Below are 18,001 nucleotides of genomic sequence, written 5' to 3' on the forward strand. Positions count from 1 at the left end.
GGACAGATTGATTCCCTGGTCAAAGGCACTACCTCGATTGCAGGCTCCATCCTGGCCCCAGTTTAGGTGCTTGCAGGAAGCAACCAATTAATATGTCTTGTTCTCTCGTCTCTCTCTCCCCATCCCTTCCACTATCTCTAAAAATCATGGAAAAAATATCCTCAGATAAGGATTAACAAAAATAATAACAATAACAGTAATCCAAATGTGGCTGACAAGGAGGAATCTAGTAATGCCTGTTTGTTGCATTTCCTTTGTGTCCCATTATTTCTGGGTGGCCCAACAAGAATTTTACATGTTTGATCTTTTTATATGAATTGCCTACTTTTTCTTTGAAATCCCAGACCCCTGCCCCCCTTCTCCTTTATCCAAAATAGCACATAAACCTCAACTGCCTAATGCATCTTTGGGTCTTATATCTTATGGCATCCCAAAATATACACCAGTAATAAATTTTGGATCTTTTCTTCTGTTATTCTGTCTCATGCTAATTGGATTATTAGCCCAGCTAGAAGAATTTAGAAGGTGGGAGAAAAGTTATTTTTTTGTGCCCCACAGTACAAATCAAGTTGGCTCATGGTTTTCCAGTTGAATGACAATGCTCCTCCCTGATGATTTTTATTTTCTCAAATATGAAAAGGCATTGGTTATATATGGTGAAGTGATAGAAGTGTAGGAGTTTGAACAGAGAAGGCATGAAATACACTATCTCTGGAAGTGGGAAAGTGAACTTACTAGGGGAATTCAGTAAGAGTGCCAGGGAGAGTCTAATGCCCTTTTGAGACTTGTGGTCACAACTTTAAAGTGAAAGCCGCAGCCTTTGTTAAGGAAGGTAAATTGTTGGGTCCAACTAGAATGGGGTTTTACCAGGTGAGTATAATGGAGGAGGAAAACAAAAGTTGTTTGTGTTTGTAGGCAATCTTTTTTTAAAAATATATATTTTATTGCTTTTTTACAGAGAGAAAGGGAGAGAGATAGAGAGTTAGAAACATCGATGAGAGAGAAACATGGATCAGCTGCCTCCTGCACACCTCCTACTGGGGATGTGCCCACAACCAACGTACATGCCCTTGACGAGAATCGAACCTGGGACCTTTCAGTCCGCAGGCCGAGGCTCTATCCACTGAGCCAAACCGGTTAGGGCTGTAGGCAATCTTAACATCTAAACTGTGCAACACAAGTTATGAATAGGAGAATGTGAGAGCCCTGGATGGTGTGGCTCAGTTGGTTGGAGTGTCCTCCCACGCACCAGGAGGTTGCAGGTTTGATCCCGGTTGGAGCAGGAGACAACCCTTCAATGTTTCGCTTCGATCTCTCTCTCTCTTTCTCAAATCAATAATAATAATAATAATAATAAGTTAAAAATGTGAGAGAGAGTGAAAAAGTAATACATTTAATGGTCTGGAGCTTTTGATGAAGTCAAAGAATCAGTTATTATGATCAGACAGTAGAGATTCTTTTTTTAAAAATATATTTTATTGATTTCTCTACAGAGAGGAAGGGAGAGGGATAGAGAGTTAGAAACATCCATCAGCTGCCTCCTGCACACTCCCCACTGGGGCTATGCCCGCAACCAAGGTACATGCCCCCGACAGGAATCGAACCTGGGACCCCTGAGTCCGCAGGCCGGCGCTCTATCCACTGAGCCAAACCGGCCAGGGCGAGACAGTAGAGATTCTTGAACTAGAAATTTTAAAGATGGAATACTTACTGGCAACAACAAACACAACGGTGACCTTTAGAGCAGTTGTGGGGTTGGAGCGGCTGATAAAAGATGGAAGGAAAGGTTGTTGGAGGTGAGGAGATAAAGAATTGACAGAGTATTGGGTGGTCATCCACATAGACGTTGGATGATGAACAGAGAGGTGGAAAGGAAGACAATAAGCCATGAGCTAAAGAGCTAAAATTTTTTTTCTGTGTGCGCACCGTTCCCGGAGGTACTGCAATACCGGGTCAATGCGCGGAGTGGACGGAGCAAGTTCCTATTCCATCTCCCTGCTCCAAAAATCCATTTAATATGTTGTCCTCGGATAGAGGACTTATCAGATATTAAACTAACAAGAACAGATACTACTCTTGATCTTAGCCAAAAGGCCGGTAAGCGATAAGAGCGAATACTGAGGGAGAAATGACCCCCAAAAGCTCCGTAGATGACAGTAAGATCGCGTGCGAAATCGGTAAGATTTAATTTTTCTTATTTCACTGGCCCAACACAAGGTAGAGTAGATTGCAGGCACTTAATTTATGCCTTTGAACCAGAGAACGTTCTTTCAGGGAAAGGATAACAATAGACCGCTTCCGGGGCAATCGAGAAAGAAAAGGGCCCTTATCTTTCCCCTGGAGCTGATAGAGCCCTTACTATTTGCTTTCCTGAGAAAATTGGTCTGGCGAACCCATTCAAATTTCTCCCAGCAAATCACAGTGGCCAACAGCCAACTCTTTTTCCGCTCATTGGCCAGCTGGAAACTTCAGCTACGCACTCCTCCCGCCTCTCACCAAGAAGCCAATAGAAGAGACTAGCACTCGGTAAAATAGTGTCATCAAGTACGGCACTTACAATTGGCTAGCGGAGCTACCGATCAAGGAGTGGGCGGGGCCCTCTCCGCCGGCCTATATAAGACGAGGACAAAGGCGGCACGCAGCCTGTGTCATCCGCCATTTTGTGCGAAGCAAGGTGGCATCCACATTCCCTGAGCGACTTCTCCGCTTCTGCCTCGACCGCCCCTTGACCACAGATATGTCTCGAGATCGGTTCCGGAGTCGCGGCGGTGGCGGTGGCGGCTTCCACCGGCGCGGAGGAGGCGGCGGCCGCGGCGGCCTTCACGACTTCCGCTCGCCGCCGCCCGGCATGGGCCTCAATCAGAACCGCGGACCCCTGGGTCCCGGCCCGGTCCAGGGCGGCCCCAAACCCCCGATCCCGCCGCCGCCTCCACATCAACAGCAGCAGCAGCAGCCGCCGCCGCAGCAGCCGCCCCCACAGCAGCCGCCGCCGCTTCAGCCGCCACATCAGCAGCCGCCGCCGCTTCAGCAGCCGCCTGCACATCAGCAGCCGCCGCCGCCACAGGACTCAGCCAAGCCCGTGGTTCCTCCGGGACCCGGCCCGGCTCCCGGGGTAGGCACCGCCCCGCCGGCCTCGGGCCCGGCGCCGCCCGCCACTCCCCCGACTTCTGGGGCCAGCACGGGGCCAGGCCCTATCCCGACCCCGCCGCCCGCTGTCACCTCGGCGCCCTCCGGGGCGCCCCCGCCGGCGCCTCCGAGCAGCGTGGTCTCCACCCCGCCACCTCAGGCTGGGGGCCCGCCGCCTCCACCCGCCGGGGGCCCGGTCCCCGGGCCTAAGCCGGGCCCAGGACCCGGCGGCCCCAAAGGCGGTAAAATGCCGGGCGGGCCGAAGCCGGGTGGGGGCCCGGGCCTCGGCACTCCAGGCGGCCATCCGAAGCCGCCACACCGAGGAGGCGTCGAGCCCCGCGGAGGACGGCAGCACCACCCGCCCTACCACCAGCAGCACCACCAGGGTCCCCCTCCCGGAGGGCCCGGCGGCCGCACCGAGGAGAAGATCTCCGACTCGGAGGTGAGTGTCTCCGGAGCTACGCGTCGGTTTCCCTAAGATGGCCGCTGCCCCTGTTCGCCCCCCTTCCCCCCCCGCCGGCCTCCATTTTGTCGGAGACCGGAAGGGCGCCTGCGCGCTGCCGGCGGGGGCGGGGCTCTCCGGCGACCGCGGGGTGGGCCGCGTGGTCCTCCCGCCCGGCGGCCAGAGCTCGTGGGAGGGGGCCGGCGAAGCGAGGAGCCGCCGTGACGGGATGGGCGGGCCCGGCTACAGCCAGGAGGTCCTGGGAGCCGGAGTAGAGCGGACCGTGAGATGCAGGCGCGCGGAGATCGTGTCGCTGCTAACGGGATTTTGCTCTTTTTTTTTTTTCATTTACTACTTGACCATTTTAATTTATGTCCGCTGCAGTTTTAGCCAGGGACGCTCAGCATATGGAAAGGACGAGGTTGTGGATACAGATGTGGGACGATGAACATAGAGGTGGAGAGGGAGAGAGTAAGCCGTGAGCTAATATTGAGGAAGGAATAACCCACCGAAAGGACCTATGTAACGAGGGCCAAGTGCCCGTTCTCGAGTATTTTGAATGAATCTGGCTGTTTGGTGTTAGGATAGCGGTGACATTGGAAATCCCACGAGTATAGTAGGACCTTGCTTTGACTTTAAACGAAAACAGAAGAGCAACCCCGTTGGTAAAATCCATTTTGGTAAAAGCAAAAATTAGCGCGTTTCCCCTGCAGGCACAGGTCAATGGTGTCTGAAAAATTCCCTTTCTTTTCCCCTAGGGCTTTAAAGCCAACTTGTCTCTCCTGAGAAGACCCGGGGAGAAAACTTACACTCAGCGTTGTCGGTTGTTTGTTGGGAACCTACCTGCTGATATTACAGAGGAGGAATTCAAAAGACTGTTTGCTAAATATGGAGAACCAGGAGAAGTTTTTATCAACAAAGGCAAAGGATTCGGATTTATTAAACTCGTGAGTTTGTTGGGGTTTTATGTATAATTAATTAAAGGGTCCTCTTTTTTTTTTTTTTTTTTTTGCTACTATAAATGTACTGGTTTTCAAACGAACATGAATCAATTGGTCTTTGAATTTTTTGTCATTCTTGCCTTGGCCGGGTTGCTCCATTGGTTGAAGCGTGGTCCTGTATACCAAAAGGTTGTGGGTTCAATCCTAGAGGGGGTGGCATACACAGACAACTGATTGATGCTTCTTTCACATTAGTGTTTTATGCTCTCTTTAACTCTCAGACACACACACAAACCCATATATATCTATAGGTGAGGATGAAAGGATAACAATGTTTTCATCATTCTTGCAGAAAAGATGAAATGTTGTATAGTGTATCTAAGAATCAAGGGGAGTGGGTGGGGCAAGGCATTTTAACTACTGAGAACCCTGTCAGGGTGGGAGCTGGAGGAAAAATAGGAATGGGGATTAGGCTTATGACTTTCAGAGTAGGCATTAGGCAATTTTTTAGGTCGTTAACATGAGTATGTCTGATAACTTTCAGGAGTCCAGGGCATTGGCTGAAATTGCCAAAGCTGAACTTGATGATACACCCATGAGAGGTAGACAGCTTCGGGTTCGCTTTGCCACACATGCTGCTGCCCTTTCTGTTAGAAATCTTTCACCTTATGTTTCCAATGAACTGTTGGAAGAAGCCTTTAGCCAGTTTGGTCCTATTGAAAGGGCTGTTGTAATTGTGGATGATCGTGGAAGATCTACAGGGAAAGGCATTGTTGAATTTGCTTCTAAACCAGCAGCAAGAAAAGCATTTGAAAGATGCAGTGAAGGCGTTTTCTTACTGACAACGTAAGTTCTTGTGCCTATTTTAATAATTTTTGTTTATTAATTTGTATGAGGAAGTTGTGATACGACTGGAAAATAAGATGCAGCCTTCTTTTGTATTAGAACTCCTCGTCCAGTCATTGTGGAACCACTTGAACAATTGGATGATGAAGATGGGCTTCCTGAAAAACTTGCACAGAAGAATCCAATGTATCAAAAGTAAGATGGATTAAACTTTTGGTAGTTTTTTAAGTTTAAGGGAGAACTTGTTCTAGTAATTTTTCAGTTTTGTTTAAAATGTGCAAAATTCTCCTAAATGAATATGCTTAATAAAAGCATTGGGCTCAAAGTTTGAGGTTTTGAAACAGTTATTCAAATGCCTAGTTTTTGTTTCTGAAGTATGTATATTTCACAATTTATTCTTGTTCTTACAATATGAACCAAAATGGTCTTTGCCCCTCGATGTTCCTTACAAGTGATAGGGCAGGGGGAGAGACCAGTGGTTTTAGGGGAGTCAGGTAGTGTTTCTTAATGTGCATCCCAAATTGATTCACCTTTAAATACTGTCAGGGAGAGAGAAACCCCTCCTCGTTTTGCCCAGCATGGCACATTTGAGTATGAATATTCTCAGCGATGGAAGTCCTTGGATGAAATGGAGAAACAGCAAAGAGAACAAGTTGAAAAAAACATGAAAGATGCAAAAGACAAACTGGAAAGTGAAATGGAAGATGCCTATCATGAACATCAGGCAAATCTCTTGCGTCAAGGTAAAAAACTCTGAAGTTTGCTGATGGGATCAATTATCTTTTTTTAAAAAACTTACTGTAATCTCATTAATGTGAATCCAAAACAAAATTTTCCAATGTTCAGATCTGATGCGACGCCAGGAAGAATTAAGACGCATGGAAGAACTTCACAATCAAGAAATGCAGAAACGTAAAGAAATGCAATTAAGGTAAAATTTTGTTAAACTAAGCCTTTTGTTTTTAAAAAAGTTTTTATTGATTTTAGAGAGGGGGAAGGGAGGGAAGACTTTGCTCAACCAACTGATCCACACCGTCCAGGGCCTTTGCTTCTGCATTAACATTTATTTTTTTATTTTTTATTTTTTTAAAATATATTTTATTGTTTTTTTTACAGAGAGGAAGGGAGAGAGAGAGAGAGAGAGAGAGAGAGAGAGAGAGAGAGTTAGAAACATCGATGAGAGAGAAACATCGATCAGCTGCCTCCTCCACATCCCCCACTGGGGATGTGCCCACAACCCAGGTACATGCCCTTGATCGGAATCCAACCTGGGACCCCTCAGTCCGCAGGCTGACGCTCTATCCACCGAGCCAAACCGGTTTCGGCCTGCATTAACATTTAGACAAAAGGTGAACCTAAATTTTGCAGAGTAGTCCAATGAAATAGAGTCAGCGTTGGTATAACATTTAAATTGAAATTGTGTGTACAGTTGTCAGTAAGTACTGTAATACTTATTTTCTTAGCCAGAATGCCCCTAAGGCTATTCTACACTCACTCTCCTGGTATTTTATGTGTTTGCCCCAACCTACTCTTTGTAAAGCTGTGAGGCATACTATTCTCTCTGTCGCTCTTTTTTTTTTTTCAAATTGAGTTTGAAAAGATGTGGATAACACTTCGATTTATATACTTAATGAACATTGCCAGACAAGAAGAGGAACGACGTAGAAGGGAAGAAGAGATGATGATTCGTCAACGTGAGATGGAAGAACAAATGAGACGACAAAGAGAGGAAAGTTATAGCCGAATGGGCTACATGGATCCAGTAAGTAAATTTCTGTTGTAATCTCATTAGAGTAAAATAACATATCATATCCACTTATTTTAAACATGTATTATGATGATATGCCTTTTATCATTTTTTTTTTTGGTAGGCCAAAGATTCTTTGGGAAGAAGCTTTTAGGTTTTTGAAAATTAAGTCAACGGGTAAATTTTAAAAAATTTTTTCAGAGTCTAGTTTTTTAAATTGCCTTAAATGAACCTTTTTTATTGGTTAGAATCTTTAAGTTTGGGGTTTTTTGTACTTTCAAAAATGGTATGGGTATAGTACAGATACATGAAAAATTTTTTTTCTTTTAGAGAGAAAGAGACATGAGAATGGGTGGTGGAGGAGCAATGAACATGGGAGGTAAGCATGAAAATAAATCAGCAGTGCCATTAGAGAGCAATATTCTGGTTTAGTTATAACAGGCATTTTTGTTTCCTCTAGATCCCTATGGTTCAGGAGGCCAGAAATTTCCACCATTAGGTGGTGCTGGTGGCATAGGTTATGAAGCTAATCCTGGAGTTCCACCAGCAACCATGACTGGTTCCATGATGGGAAGCGACATGGTAATGTATCCTGTGGGACGTAGTACAAAGGAAGTTCTCATTTTCACAACTTGTGTGTGTGTTTTATTTTGTTGTGTTTTTTTTTTTTAAGTAGGTGACTGGACTTCTTTTAGTTTCCCTATCATGTAAATCGTAATATTGAGGGATACTTTGGCAACATAGAAGAACTCAGTGTGTGGTAACCTAAACAGATATGGTTGCCAACGCGAAGTCAGTGCTGTTAGTACGTTGGAGTTATCTTTGGCAATAAGTAGACTTAGGTGCTTTCCATTATATTGCTTGTGTATTTTGCACTCCATCGCATGGCAAATCCAAATTCTAAACGTTAGATAATGTACCTAATTATTCTACATCTAAGTGAGTGTAATCAAATGGCAAACTGTTGTTCAATCAGCTGGCATTTGCCATAACTATATGAATTAGACTTGTAGTTTGCAGCTCCTAGGCATGTTTTAGTGATGTGTAGAACTCTGACCTATATTTGGTGTGGCTTCTATCCATGAAAAGGGAATTGTTTAAAGTTTTGACTCGTCGTTTCCCACCTGTTGGGCTGTCTATAGGTACACCTTCTAAAATAAACTGACATCTGTTTTGCTACAGAGTAGCAACAAAACCAATGATAATTTTAAGCATACTAGTTGTGTGCATTTGATCTGAACCTTCTTGATGCTATCATATTTTTTAACTGCAGATAGCCTATCCTGATGCTTTAGAACAAGCATGTGAATTGGTCTGAGTGGCTGTGTTTAGGGCTTTACAAATCCTTAGGAGAATTGAATATTGACTTTAGAGATGGGTTTAAGGAAGAATACATTTTCACAACTGAATTAAGTCTGATTAGTTCACCTACAGGATTTTGGCAAAGGAAGGAAGCTGCAGCATGTAACTCACTAATTTCACTTTACAAATAAGGAACATAAGAATTTAGTATGGGAACTCACCTATTTTAAAACTCATTTATGGCTTTTGGGGAATTAGAACCGTAAATGACTGGTTACATTAAATGTAGTGCTACAAGCTTTCTTCAAATAAAATTTTAAAAATAGTGTGGGTAACATTTTCACTTATGTGCTTCCTAAAAGGCATATTGTAGGTATGTAAACAAATTTGTTAAAAATGTAACTTCACATGATGTTCCCACAGTTAAAATTCTATATTCCATATAACAGGTTAAAAAAAACCTGTGGGTTTAAGATGTAATGATATAATTGTGAAATCCCCAAATTTTCCTTAATAACCTTCATGAAATATATAGTACAGTGTGCTAAAGCCCTAAAATTTTTAGGTTTTTGAAAAATAGTTTAAAGGATTGAGATTTAGTCTTTTTTTTAAATATGTTTTAATTGATTTCAGAGAGAGAGAGAGAATAGTGGAAACATCAATGATGAGAGAATCATCAATCAGCTGCCTCCTGCACGCAAACCCGGGCATGTGCTCTTGACCGGAATTGAACCTGGGACCCTTCTGTCCGTAGGCTGATGCTCTATCCACTGAGCCAAACCAGCCAGGGCGAGATTTAGTCTTTTCAAGTAGCCCTATAGTATTTTGTAAGAGACATGTTGAAATTACAACATATAGGAACAGTTAAACCCTAAGGCCATTTTTGTATTTTGTTTAAATTTTTTTGGGGGGGGGTGTGGTAATACTTAGTAACATCTATTTTAAATGGAATTTGAAAGATAGTTCAGGCTGCTGTGCTTCCATATCTCTAGGGTTTTTCTTTTTGGATACATAGCTTTCTAAGACTGAGAAGTACCTGAAACTAGATGGAATAATAAACTCCTGCTTTATTGCAGTTACTTAAGCATGGTGCTAGGCTGCTTGGGAGATACCCAGACCATGGAATCATAGCTAAGTGCCCGTGGACTTTTCAAAGACCTAAGGGAAAAGTTGGACTGTTAATGGGGGTGGGCTGTATATCCAATTTGCAATAATACAGAATAGTGCTGTAAACATAAGTGTCTCTTGTCATATAGTGATGGCTCCTAAAGGTGGTACACCTGTGAGAATATGGCAACACATTTTTTTTTTAATCAAGTTACTGTGCCGGTAAAATGACTAAATCTATTAGTCTTTTATGCTTTTTTTTTTGTAGTCTGGTAGCATTTTATTAAAACTTTGAACCTTTTAAGATTTCTGCAACTTAGCAGATGTGTCTTGAGATCTTGAAAAGCACAAGGTTTCTTATGCAGCACATGCCACTAACTGGTGAGTAGGTCCTTTGTCACTTCTTTGAGTGAATTGAATCTGTCTGGTTGGGCTTGCTAGGCTTACTTGGAAATTAATTTTCCTGTTCAGACCTTGAAAGTGAGAAGTTTGCAAGCTTTTCAGTGGTTTATTCTGATGTGAAATTTCTTTAACTCATTTTGGAATGGGTTTTCACATCTACACTAATTCTTAAATTTTTTAGCACTACAGGGAAGATCTATTCTTTGAAACAGGTGTATGAGAATGGCTCAAGTGGGAACATACCACAAGGCATGTATTATCGTAAACTAATTTTCAAATTACCCTTTTTTCCTTTCTATGTTCCCGGTACCTGTGGATCGACTCATTGGTGATTGTATCGACGAACGTTGACTACGGAACCTTCTAAAATATTTACTTAACACACATGGACATCAACTACATATAATGAACTGTTAATTACTGTTCCAATAGCGTACTGAGCGCTTTGGGCAGGGAGGCGCGGGACCTGTGGGTGGACAGGGTCCTAGAGGAATGGGGCCTGGAACTCCAGCAGGATATGGTAGAGGGAGAGAAGAGTATGAAGGCCCAAACAAAAAGCCCCGATTTTAGATGTGATATGTAGGCTCTCATTCTAGTTTGTTTTTGTCTTTTCTTGTTTAGATACCAATCTTTTAAATTCTTGCATTTTAGTAAGAAAGCTACCTTTTTATGGATGTTAGCAGTTTATTGACCTAATATTTGTAAATGGTCTGTTTGGGCAGGTAAAATTATGTAATACAGTGTTTTGAAACAGGATTTTTTCCTTTTTATTTTCCTTTTTTTTTTAACTGTATAATGTCCCACAAGTTATGGCAGTGTACTTTGTGCCATCGAATTTCCAAAGTGTACCTTTTTTTTTTTTTTTTTTTTTACTGTGCTTCAAATAAATAGATAAAATAGTTAAAATATTGATCTTCAATTTTGCCATTCATGCTTCCATGCACATTAGGCTAGGTATTCCACTTTGAAAGCATGAGAGTGTTGAGACCTTCAAATGGCATGTGCCATTTCTGGGAAATGTATTTGTAGGCTAAGTATTGCTTTTTACAAATAAGTACCCCTTTGTTTTAAAAAGAAGAAATACATACTGAAGTAGATTCGTGATTTGATTTGTTTGGCATTATAGGAAGCAAGCGGTGCTAAGTACTTTTAAATGGTTATATAAGTAAAACAACTGTAAATCTTCATTCAGGAATATGTATTAAGATTATGGAATTGGGTGTATGACTATTGGTAGGGGGAGAAAGTGGGCATGACTAAATGGATCTTTTATGGCCCTATGAGTTATCCTTTTCTTGAAAGCTTCTGGAGAAAAAGTGGGAAGATCATTTTGTTGCATTCCTCCGTTCTTGTTTTTAAAAGAATAAGTCCCAAGCCCTACAACTGGCTTGTATTGAACTTTCACATTTGAATTAAAGATTATTAAACATGAAGTCTTTTCATGTATTACTTTAAGCGATTTGTAAAGATGGGGTTTAGTCTGAAAATTTCACCTTGGAAGTAAGAAGTATAGTAACCATAAACGAGGTGTAGTTATATATACATTTGTACTCTGAACCTTTTATATCTCCTCTTGTTACTTCATTGGGCAAAAACTATAGGACCATAAATCTACTTGCTCTCTTTTCAAAGAATTAGTGGTGACTGTTGACATGTAGGGTTGCAGATAGCCATTCATTCTTAATTGTAAAATATTTGTTAATCTGTTTTTCCATAGTTCCCTTTTGATGCAGCACTAAATCTGGAGAGAGTTGCTTATGCTACACAGTGCAAATATAAATGTCCCTCCCACCATAAAGTTTTGGAGTGTTTCGATGGTGTTGTCAGTTTATTGTCAACTTCATTGAATCTCCTTCCATTAGAATGAGGTATTTTGACTTAATATTAAAGCACATTGTTACTGTTTGTTAGTACAACAGTGGGAATCTGTTTTCCCAGTGTATCTATGTTAGCAGAGGGAACAGCTTCCTAAAAGTAGGTAAAATAATTCAATGGCTTGGCTTTGTTCTTAGTTATGGTTCCATTCAAATTTGTACATTGTAGAACTCTTTACTATGGAATGTGTCTTCCTCCTTTTCACCTCTGTTCTTGGTGCTAATTGGCAAAAGTAAAATTTTAACAAATGCTGAAGTTTAGTATTGTGCCTGAGTACAAAGGGAAACCTATTGTTGAAATAATTGAGCACCTTCTGCCTGGGAAACTGGATAATACTAAAAGTAAAACACTAGTGGAGTATAAAGGCATGTCACCCAATTCTGGTTGTGTGACTGACAGGTACATGATGTGTTAATTAAGGAAACCATTAGAAAATGTTCATTATTTCTATTCACCAAGACACCTGGAAATGGGTGGTAGTTCTACCATAATTATATTAATGAGGAAGTTTTGTCCCCAGTTAAGGTATGAATTGGTGCTATATATGAGATTTTTCTGTACGGAAACAAGGATCTTGATTTGAAAGAAGTCCATTATAATTTGATTGGATTGTGTAGTAGGGACTCGACTAATGATAAAATAAGGGGTGTTCATGGGACACCCGTGGAGGGTGAACTTGTATGTGTGTGGGCGGGGGCTGGTGGGGAAATGGGATAATCTGCCTATAAAATTAATGTTTCAGTTTATTTTTCAGATTACATGCCTTTCTTTATAAGGGATGCTGGCACAGACCCCTAAAATAAGCTTTTGGTAGTACTGTACCTTTGAAGAGTGGTCAAGGATGCTCATGGATAATCTGCTGAAAGTTGTGGTTTTGATAGCCTTACTGAGGGCTGTAGAATTGCTAAATGTTGTTTAGCAAATAATCTTGCTCAGTTTCAACTAAGTTTTTTTACTTTTATCACTGAAATAGCAGTGTACCAAGGGTTGTAAGGTACTCAAATAGACTTTCTGTAAGTCTTGTATATGATAGTTTTTAGCCTAATGGGAATTTAAGTCATCTTAAAAAAAAAAGTTGCCTAAAAGCTGATGTGAAACTTGGGATGGGAGAGGGAAGGTAGTAGTTTCAAAGTATTTAGCCATTTTTCTCATTTGAAGAAATCACCTGCCCCCATTTTCCCCTTCTCCATTCTCATAATTTTGTTTTTAAGAGGAACACTGATCATTTTAAAACTTAGTAGTCCAAATCGTTAACCGCATTCTCTAAGAGACCCCTGTATATTTTAATAGGTATCTCAAGCTTTTAACCCATTGGCTCACATTTAGTGAAATCACAATCCTTCTTTGTTTAGAACACTAATTGAACTCATTAACAAGTTCTATAAACCCTACCACTCTTTATGTAGATATACCACTATTATAAACATTATAATTTGGGAAATTGTAATGTTACGCCTGTGCAATTTTTATAAGTGGCATATTATGGCAGATAAAACTTAGATACTTGGCTTTTCTTGGGCAAGCCACTAAGTTTTGGTAGAATGTTTTCTGGTGTTCTTGGACTGCAATTATGCATTATTAAAGTAGTGGCCTGCTACATAACTGCATTTAGCCAGCATTTCTGCAGTGCGTAACTGTGAGGAACGTAGTACCGCAAATGGCAATGGACATTAGGACCCGGATGTAGTATTCCTGCTTGCTCCAAGATTCTCATTGCCGACTGCATACAGGTAGGTAACAAGCAATATAATCTAACTTGGTGACTTGCTATGTACTTTTATTCCGTGGGCATTCTGACATCACACTTCTGACAATGAAATAACAGTGCAGCACCTAACACTTGTATGGTAAAGCTAGCTTATCAAAAGTGCGTGGGTTTGGGCTTAGAGCTGTAATTTGTCAGGCAGAATTCAGTGCTGTTGCAGTTCTCAGATAAAAAGTGCAAACTTGATTCCTTGGTATATCTGATTCAGTTGTGTGGTTTCCTTTAGTTGCATTGTAACTGAAGATAACATGGAACATACCAGTGGTGTGGGGGAAAGGGAACCAAACCATACTTGGGAGGTAGAGTGCTTTTTTAGCCTCTTGATATGGACTGTATAGCATGTGATAATTAGTCTCTGTTGTAGCAACTGACCTGCCCATAGGTCAGCAATATCAATAATTCAGAATGCAATCTTGGTAATTATTCTGCAGGATGAGTGAATTAACACTATAAGTACAGGGTGGGGTTTTTTTTGTAATGTGATTTAATAAATTTTTTCAAATGAGCTCCATGGAAACATCTTTACTAACTTGGGCTTAGATGGGAATCTAATGTGAATAGTTCAAATTACATGATTTTACTAAGTATGTCTATATTCTAAACCTGGGGAAAATTGGTGTGGCACATTGACTTGCCTACAGTTGGATACATGGTGGGAATCATTTCCCAATCATAAGACTTCGTCGTATTCTGTAGGATAACTGCAAATATTCAGAGTAGGTTTTTGAATTTGGTTACCTTAGCTTTAGGGATATGATGTTATAATTCAAGATTTTAATTACCAAAAAAAGGTCTTAACCACCTTATTTTGTTGCTTAGTACTTAAGCTTTGCATCGACTATTATTCCAGACCTCAACTCAACTTTGTTCTCTGAACTGGTTTTTAGCTAGTGTGCATGAGAAACATCTTTCATATATAATGCTTTCTGCTCTGTAACTGGAAGGTTTGAGGTTTATTTTGCATAAATGTGTGAAAACTCTTCGTGAATATGAGAATTTTCTTCCATTATATCAAGAAAAATGGCTTGCTCTTTAGCAAGCAATTCACAAGGTGGGGACAAATTTGTACTGTAATGCATAGACCATTCAAGCAAATAACTTCTGACTCCTGCTAGATGAAAGAACAAATGGTGATTAGTTTAGCTCTCTACATGAATAATATAATGCAAAGCAAACACAGTGCTTAGGTATTAGTGACAAGAGTGTCACTAAGTTGGCATATAATCCCGATGGAGTTTTCCTGTGGCATGATCCATTAAATCGGTGGCCAGCACTTGCTGCCGTGATTTTAGGGATTGAGTGTTTAAAAGCTCAGGTTTATTTCTTAAACAACCAATAACAATTTTGAGAGAATGTGCTTGTTGTAATAATGGACTTCAGGAACATCACTGGGGTGGGGGGTTAACTTTGCTTCATTCTTGCTGCTTTTAAGACGAATAGGTCTTTGCACTTTCAAATGAGAAACTTGTGACTTAAGTCGATTCTTATTAGTTTGGATTTGTCATAGCTATAATTTGTAAATCTTAGTGCAGAGGGTCTTAAAAAATCCACTCAGTCAAAAATCTGGGAATAAATGGGTTTCAGTAATAACACTACTGAGGTGCTTGCATTGTATTTCATAAGCCTTATTACAAATCAAAATTACTCTTTTTAATGAGAATGGTCTGATGTTCAGAGGTGTGATGCCAGAATGCATTTTCGTATTGTTAGGCCCTTGGAACAGATACAGGTGCTTTCTGAAAGATGAAAGAAATGCAATGGGTGCTTTTCACACAAGGTTGCAAAACCTACAAAGACTGTATAATAGTCTCACCCCCAATAGAGATAGATGCGTGTGACTAGTTTTGGACTTTTAACCTTAATGGGGGTTGCATGTCTCCTATTGTTAATCATTGTCAGCTGCAGTGACACGATCCCCAGTCCTGCATTTACTGTCCTTCCCTTAATGGTTTGTGGACAGGTTTTAGAGAGCCAGGATGTTTGTTCTGGGCCTTTATTTGGTTTGGGCTTTAGCTGATAATGTTTCAGTGCTCTTGTCAGCGAGTGCAGTTTTCAAATGGCCTATTAGGGAAAGAACTCTGAGGATTTGACTGCTCCTAATAATCATCTGTCATTGCTGCTAGATAATGATTGGCAATTTTTAAGACTCAACTGTGGAAATCTCACAGTTGTTGGTAAACCATCAACCATAAAAATGTTGCTTTTGAACACCAGTGCTGAAAAGATTTTATTCAGAGGATGAAAAGGGCGGGCTGGTTGCAGCATAGGATAATCTGGAGAATGGGAAGAATGCAAAACGATATAGTATCCCTTATGGATGGTAAATGTGCAACAGGGAACTATCAAATGCCCTTGGCAGTAACTGATAATCAGGGAAGAAGAAAAACCTAGAATTTGAATTAAGGCTGATCTGTCCAGTTTTTGTGCAGTGGCCCTGCAGGTATATATAATGAAGGTGAATGTCTTCTCCCTCAGAAAAAAACAAAACCCTCAGGTTCCTTGCTGTCCCAATAAGGCAAGCTCTTCCATGCCCTAACTTAAAACTCAGTGAGGACTTAGGGGAAAGAACGAGGCAAATACATAGGATTGCAGGATAACAACTGCATTGTGTACTGTGGAACGGGGAGGGTACTCTTGGAGGACTTCTGCTGAAGGTGGTCAGTCCACCTGAGAATGGAAAACATACTTGAATGGGGAGCAGGGTATGTGCTTTTATGAAAAGAGAACCGATGTTAAAATTGATTTGGTAAGGTAGACGTTGTCACATACCTTCACATAAGGGATAGTATATTTTGGATTGCAGTTAAACTTGTGCTCAGACTGGTGAAAATAAATAGTAGTTAGACTTTTGTATTTTAAAGAAGATACAGTTTTCATTCTGATTCAGGTGTCTATTTTATTTATGTGAGAATAATTTTAGATTCCCCCCTTCTGCTCCCCATGAAGTTTCTTCCTATTTTTTTATGCTGTAACTTGCCCCCAGTCTTGGTCTCTGGAATTTTACTCTTTAAAATTTTGACGTTAACTAGCATTTTCAAACCTTATGCCCTTGTCTTTTATATTAACTTTTTCTTATTATTCTTTAGGTACGAATGATTGATGTTGGCTGATATTGGAGTGCTCATTCGCCTGAAGTAAGTATCCTTAGAAATCTTAACCTTAGCAGTAGAGGTCTTTTGGATTAGATTTAATGGTTAAATTTGATTTAGCCAGATGGGGTTAAACATATTTGATTTTTAAGATGTTTGTCTCACCTAAGATAATATTTCTCTTTCTGTTTTTGAAAATAGGTATGTATGTGAGAGAGTTGAAAGATGGGGAATATTACCAAAGTGTTAAATAGTATAATTGAGAAGGTACATGGTTATGTAGAGAAAACAATCAAGAGCAGAAAAGAGGGCTTGAATTTAGTGGAGAAATGCTGTTATCTAGTAAATAGTAGAGTAACTACTGTCTATATAGTCCTTGATAATAGGCAAAATTTCGTATGTACAGGTGAAAAAAATTTAGAGTATGACTGGTGTAGACCAGATCTTTTCTAAGCAATAACATAGCTAAATAAAACAACCATTGATTGGAACCCAAACATAAAAAAACACAGTTTATATATTAAGAATTTAATATGCTGAGTATGTTACTTTATTTTAATAAAATTACATTTTTAATAATAGGTGGATAATTGTTCTCAAGATGTCAGAGCATAAGCCAACCAAGAGAGAAAGCCAAAACTTACAAGACAGAGGAAGTATCAAGGTACCTTAAGCAATCTTACTGTTAACTGCCTTCAGAAAAAAGGACTCTTGGGTGGTACAAAAATAATTGTGTGTGAATATGTCATTTTAATTTCTTCTACATTAAAATTTTCTTAAACAAGTAAATATTTAAGTATTGTAAAAACAGCTTTCTGAGGTTGTAGGCTTTCTTGGTTTGGCTGAAGCCTCAGAAAAATGGACTTTAGTTTTCAATTAAAAAATATATATATGTATAGTATATATGTATGTATTTACCTAACTCTGCTGTCTAGATAGAAAGCAGTCATAGACAGTGTATAAACATGGACATGGCTGTGTCCAATAAAATTATTTTATAAAAAGATGGCTGTGTATAGTAGCTTACTACTCATCTTATAAATTGCATGTATAGATAGATATCACTCAGTTTTAAAAGGCCCTTATAATCAGTATGAAATCTAAACGATCTACATCTTAAATAAGCTTTATATATTAGACGATTAAATACTTTTGATACCACATTCCATTATTAATATTTCCTTGTTATTAGGAAGTTTACTTGGTTGGTGCTAACAAACTTGATAACTGATTTTTACATCTTTGGGAAGTAATTGTTTCCTTTTATTGGCAGGATTCGGTGAACTGTGTCCAGGAAACCAGTGAAGAAGAGGGCAAAGAGGAATGAACAACCTAATTGTTAATAAAGACATCTTAAAA

At 40.3% G+C, this 18,001-nt stretch overlaps 1 protein-coding gene and 1 non-coding gene across 4 annotated transcripts; one reads left to right on the top strand and one right to left on the bottom strand.

Moving 5' to 3' along the window:
- Positions 1 to 1,915: 1,915 nt before the first annotated feature.
- On the bottom strand, positions 1,916 to 2,106 carry LOC132232275 (U2 spliceosomal RNA). The gene has a single exon (XR_009452389.1). It is a non-coding gene; the product is annotated as a U2 spliceosomal RNA (small nuclear RNA).
- Positions 2,107 to 2,627: 521 nt separating this feature from the next.
- SFPQ (splicing factor proline and glutamine rich) lies at positions 2,628 to 18,001 on the top strand. 3 transcript variants are annotated; one of them, XM_059690247.1, is made up of 13 exons: positions 2,628 to 3,568; positions 4,327 to 4,515; positions 5,054 to 5,355; positions 5,455 to 5,550; positions 5,902 to 6,098; positions 6,202 to 6,286; positions 7,000 to 7,117; positions 7,433 to 7,481; positions 7,563 to 7,684; positions 10,346 to 13,518; positions 16,640 to 16,687; positions 17,225 to 17,306; positions 17,916 to 18,001. In XM_059690247.1, the coding sequence occupies exons 1-10, from the start codon at positions 2,738 to 2,740 to the stop codon at positions 10,481 to 10,483; spliced, it is 2,127 nt and encodes a 708-aa protein (XP_059546230.1). In that variant the 5' UTR covers positions 2,628 to 2,737; the 3' UTR covers positions 10,484 to 13,518; positions 16,640 to 16,687; positions 17,225 to 17,306; positions 17,916 to 18,001. The 3 variants fall into 3 exon arrangements, with proteins under 3 accessions (XP_059546230.1, XP_059546231.1, XP_059546232.1); XM_059690248.1 differs by lacking the exon at positions 10,346 to 13,518; XM_059690249.1 differs by lacking the exons at positions 7,433 to 7,481; positions 7,563 to 7,684; positions 10,346 to 13,518; ... (1 more) ...; positions 17,225 to 17,306; positions 17,916 to 18,001 and adding an exon at positions 7,227 to 7,271.

This window comes from Myotis daubentonii, chromosome 3, assembly GCF_963259705.1.
Source record: "Myotis daubentonii chromosome 3, mMyoDau2.1, whole genome shotgun sequence".
Taxonomy (NCBI): Eukaryota; Metazoa; Chordata; class Mammalia; order Chiroptera; family Vespertilionidae; genus Myotis; species Myotis daubentonii.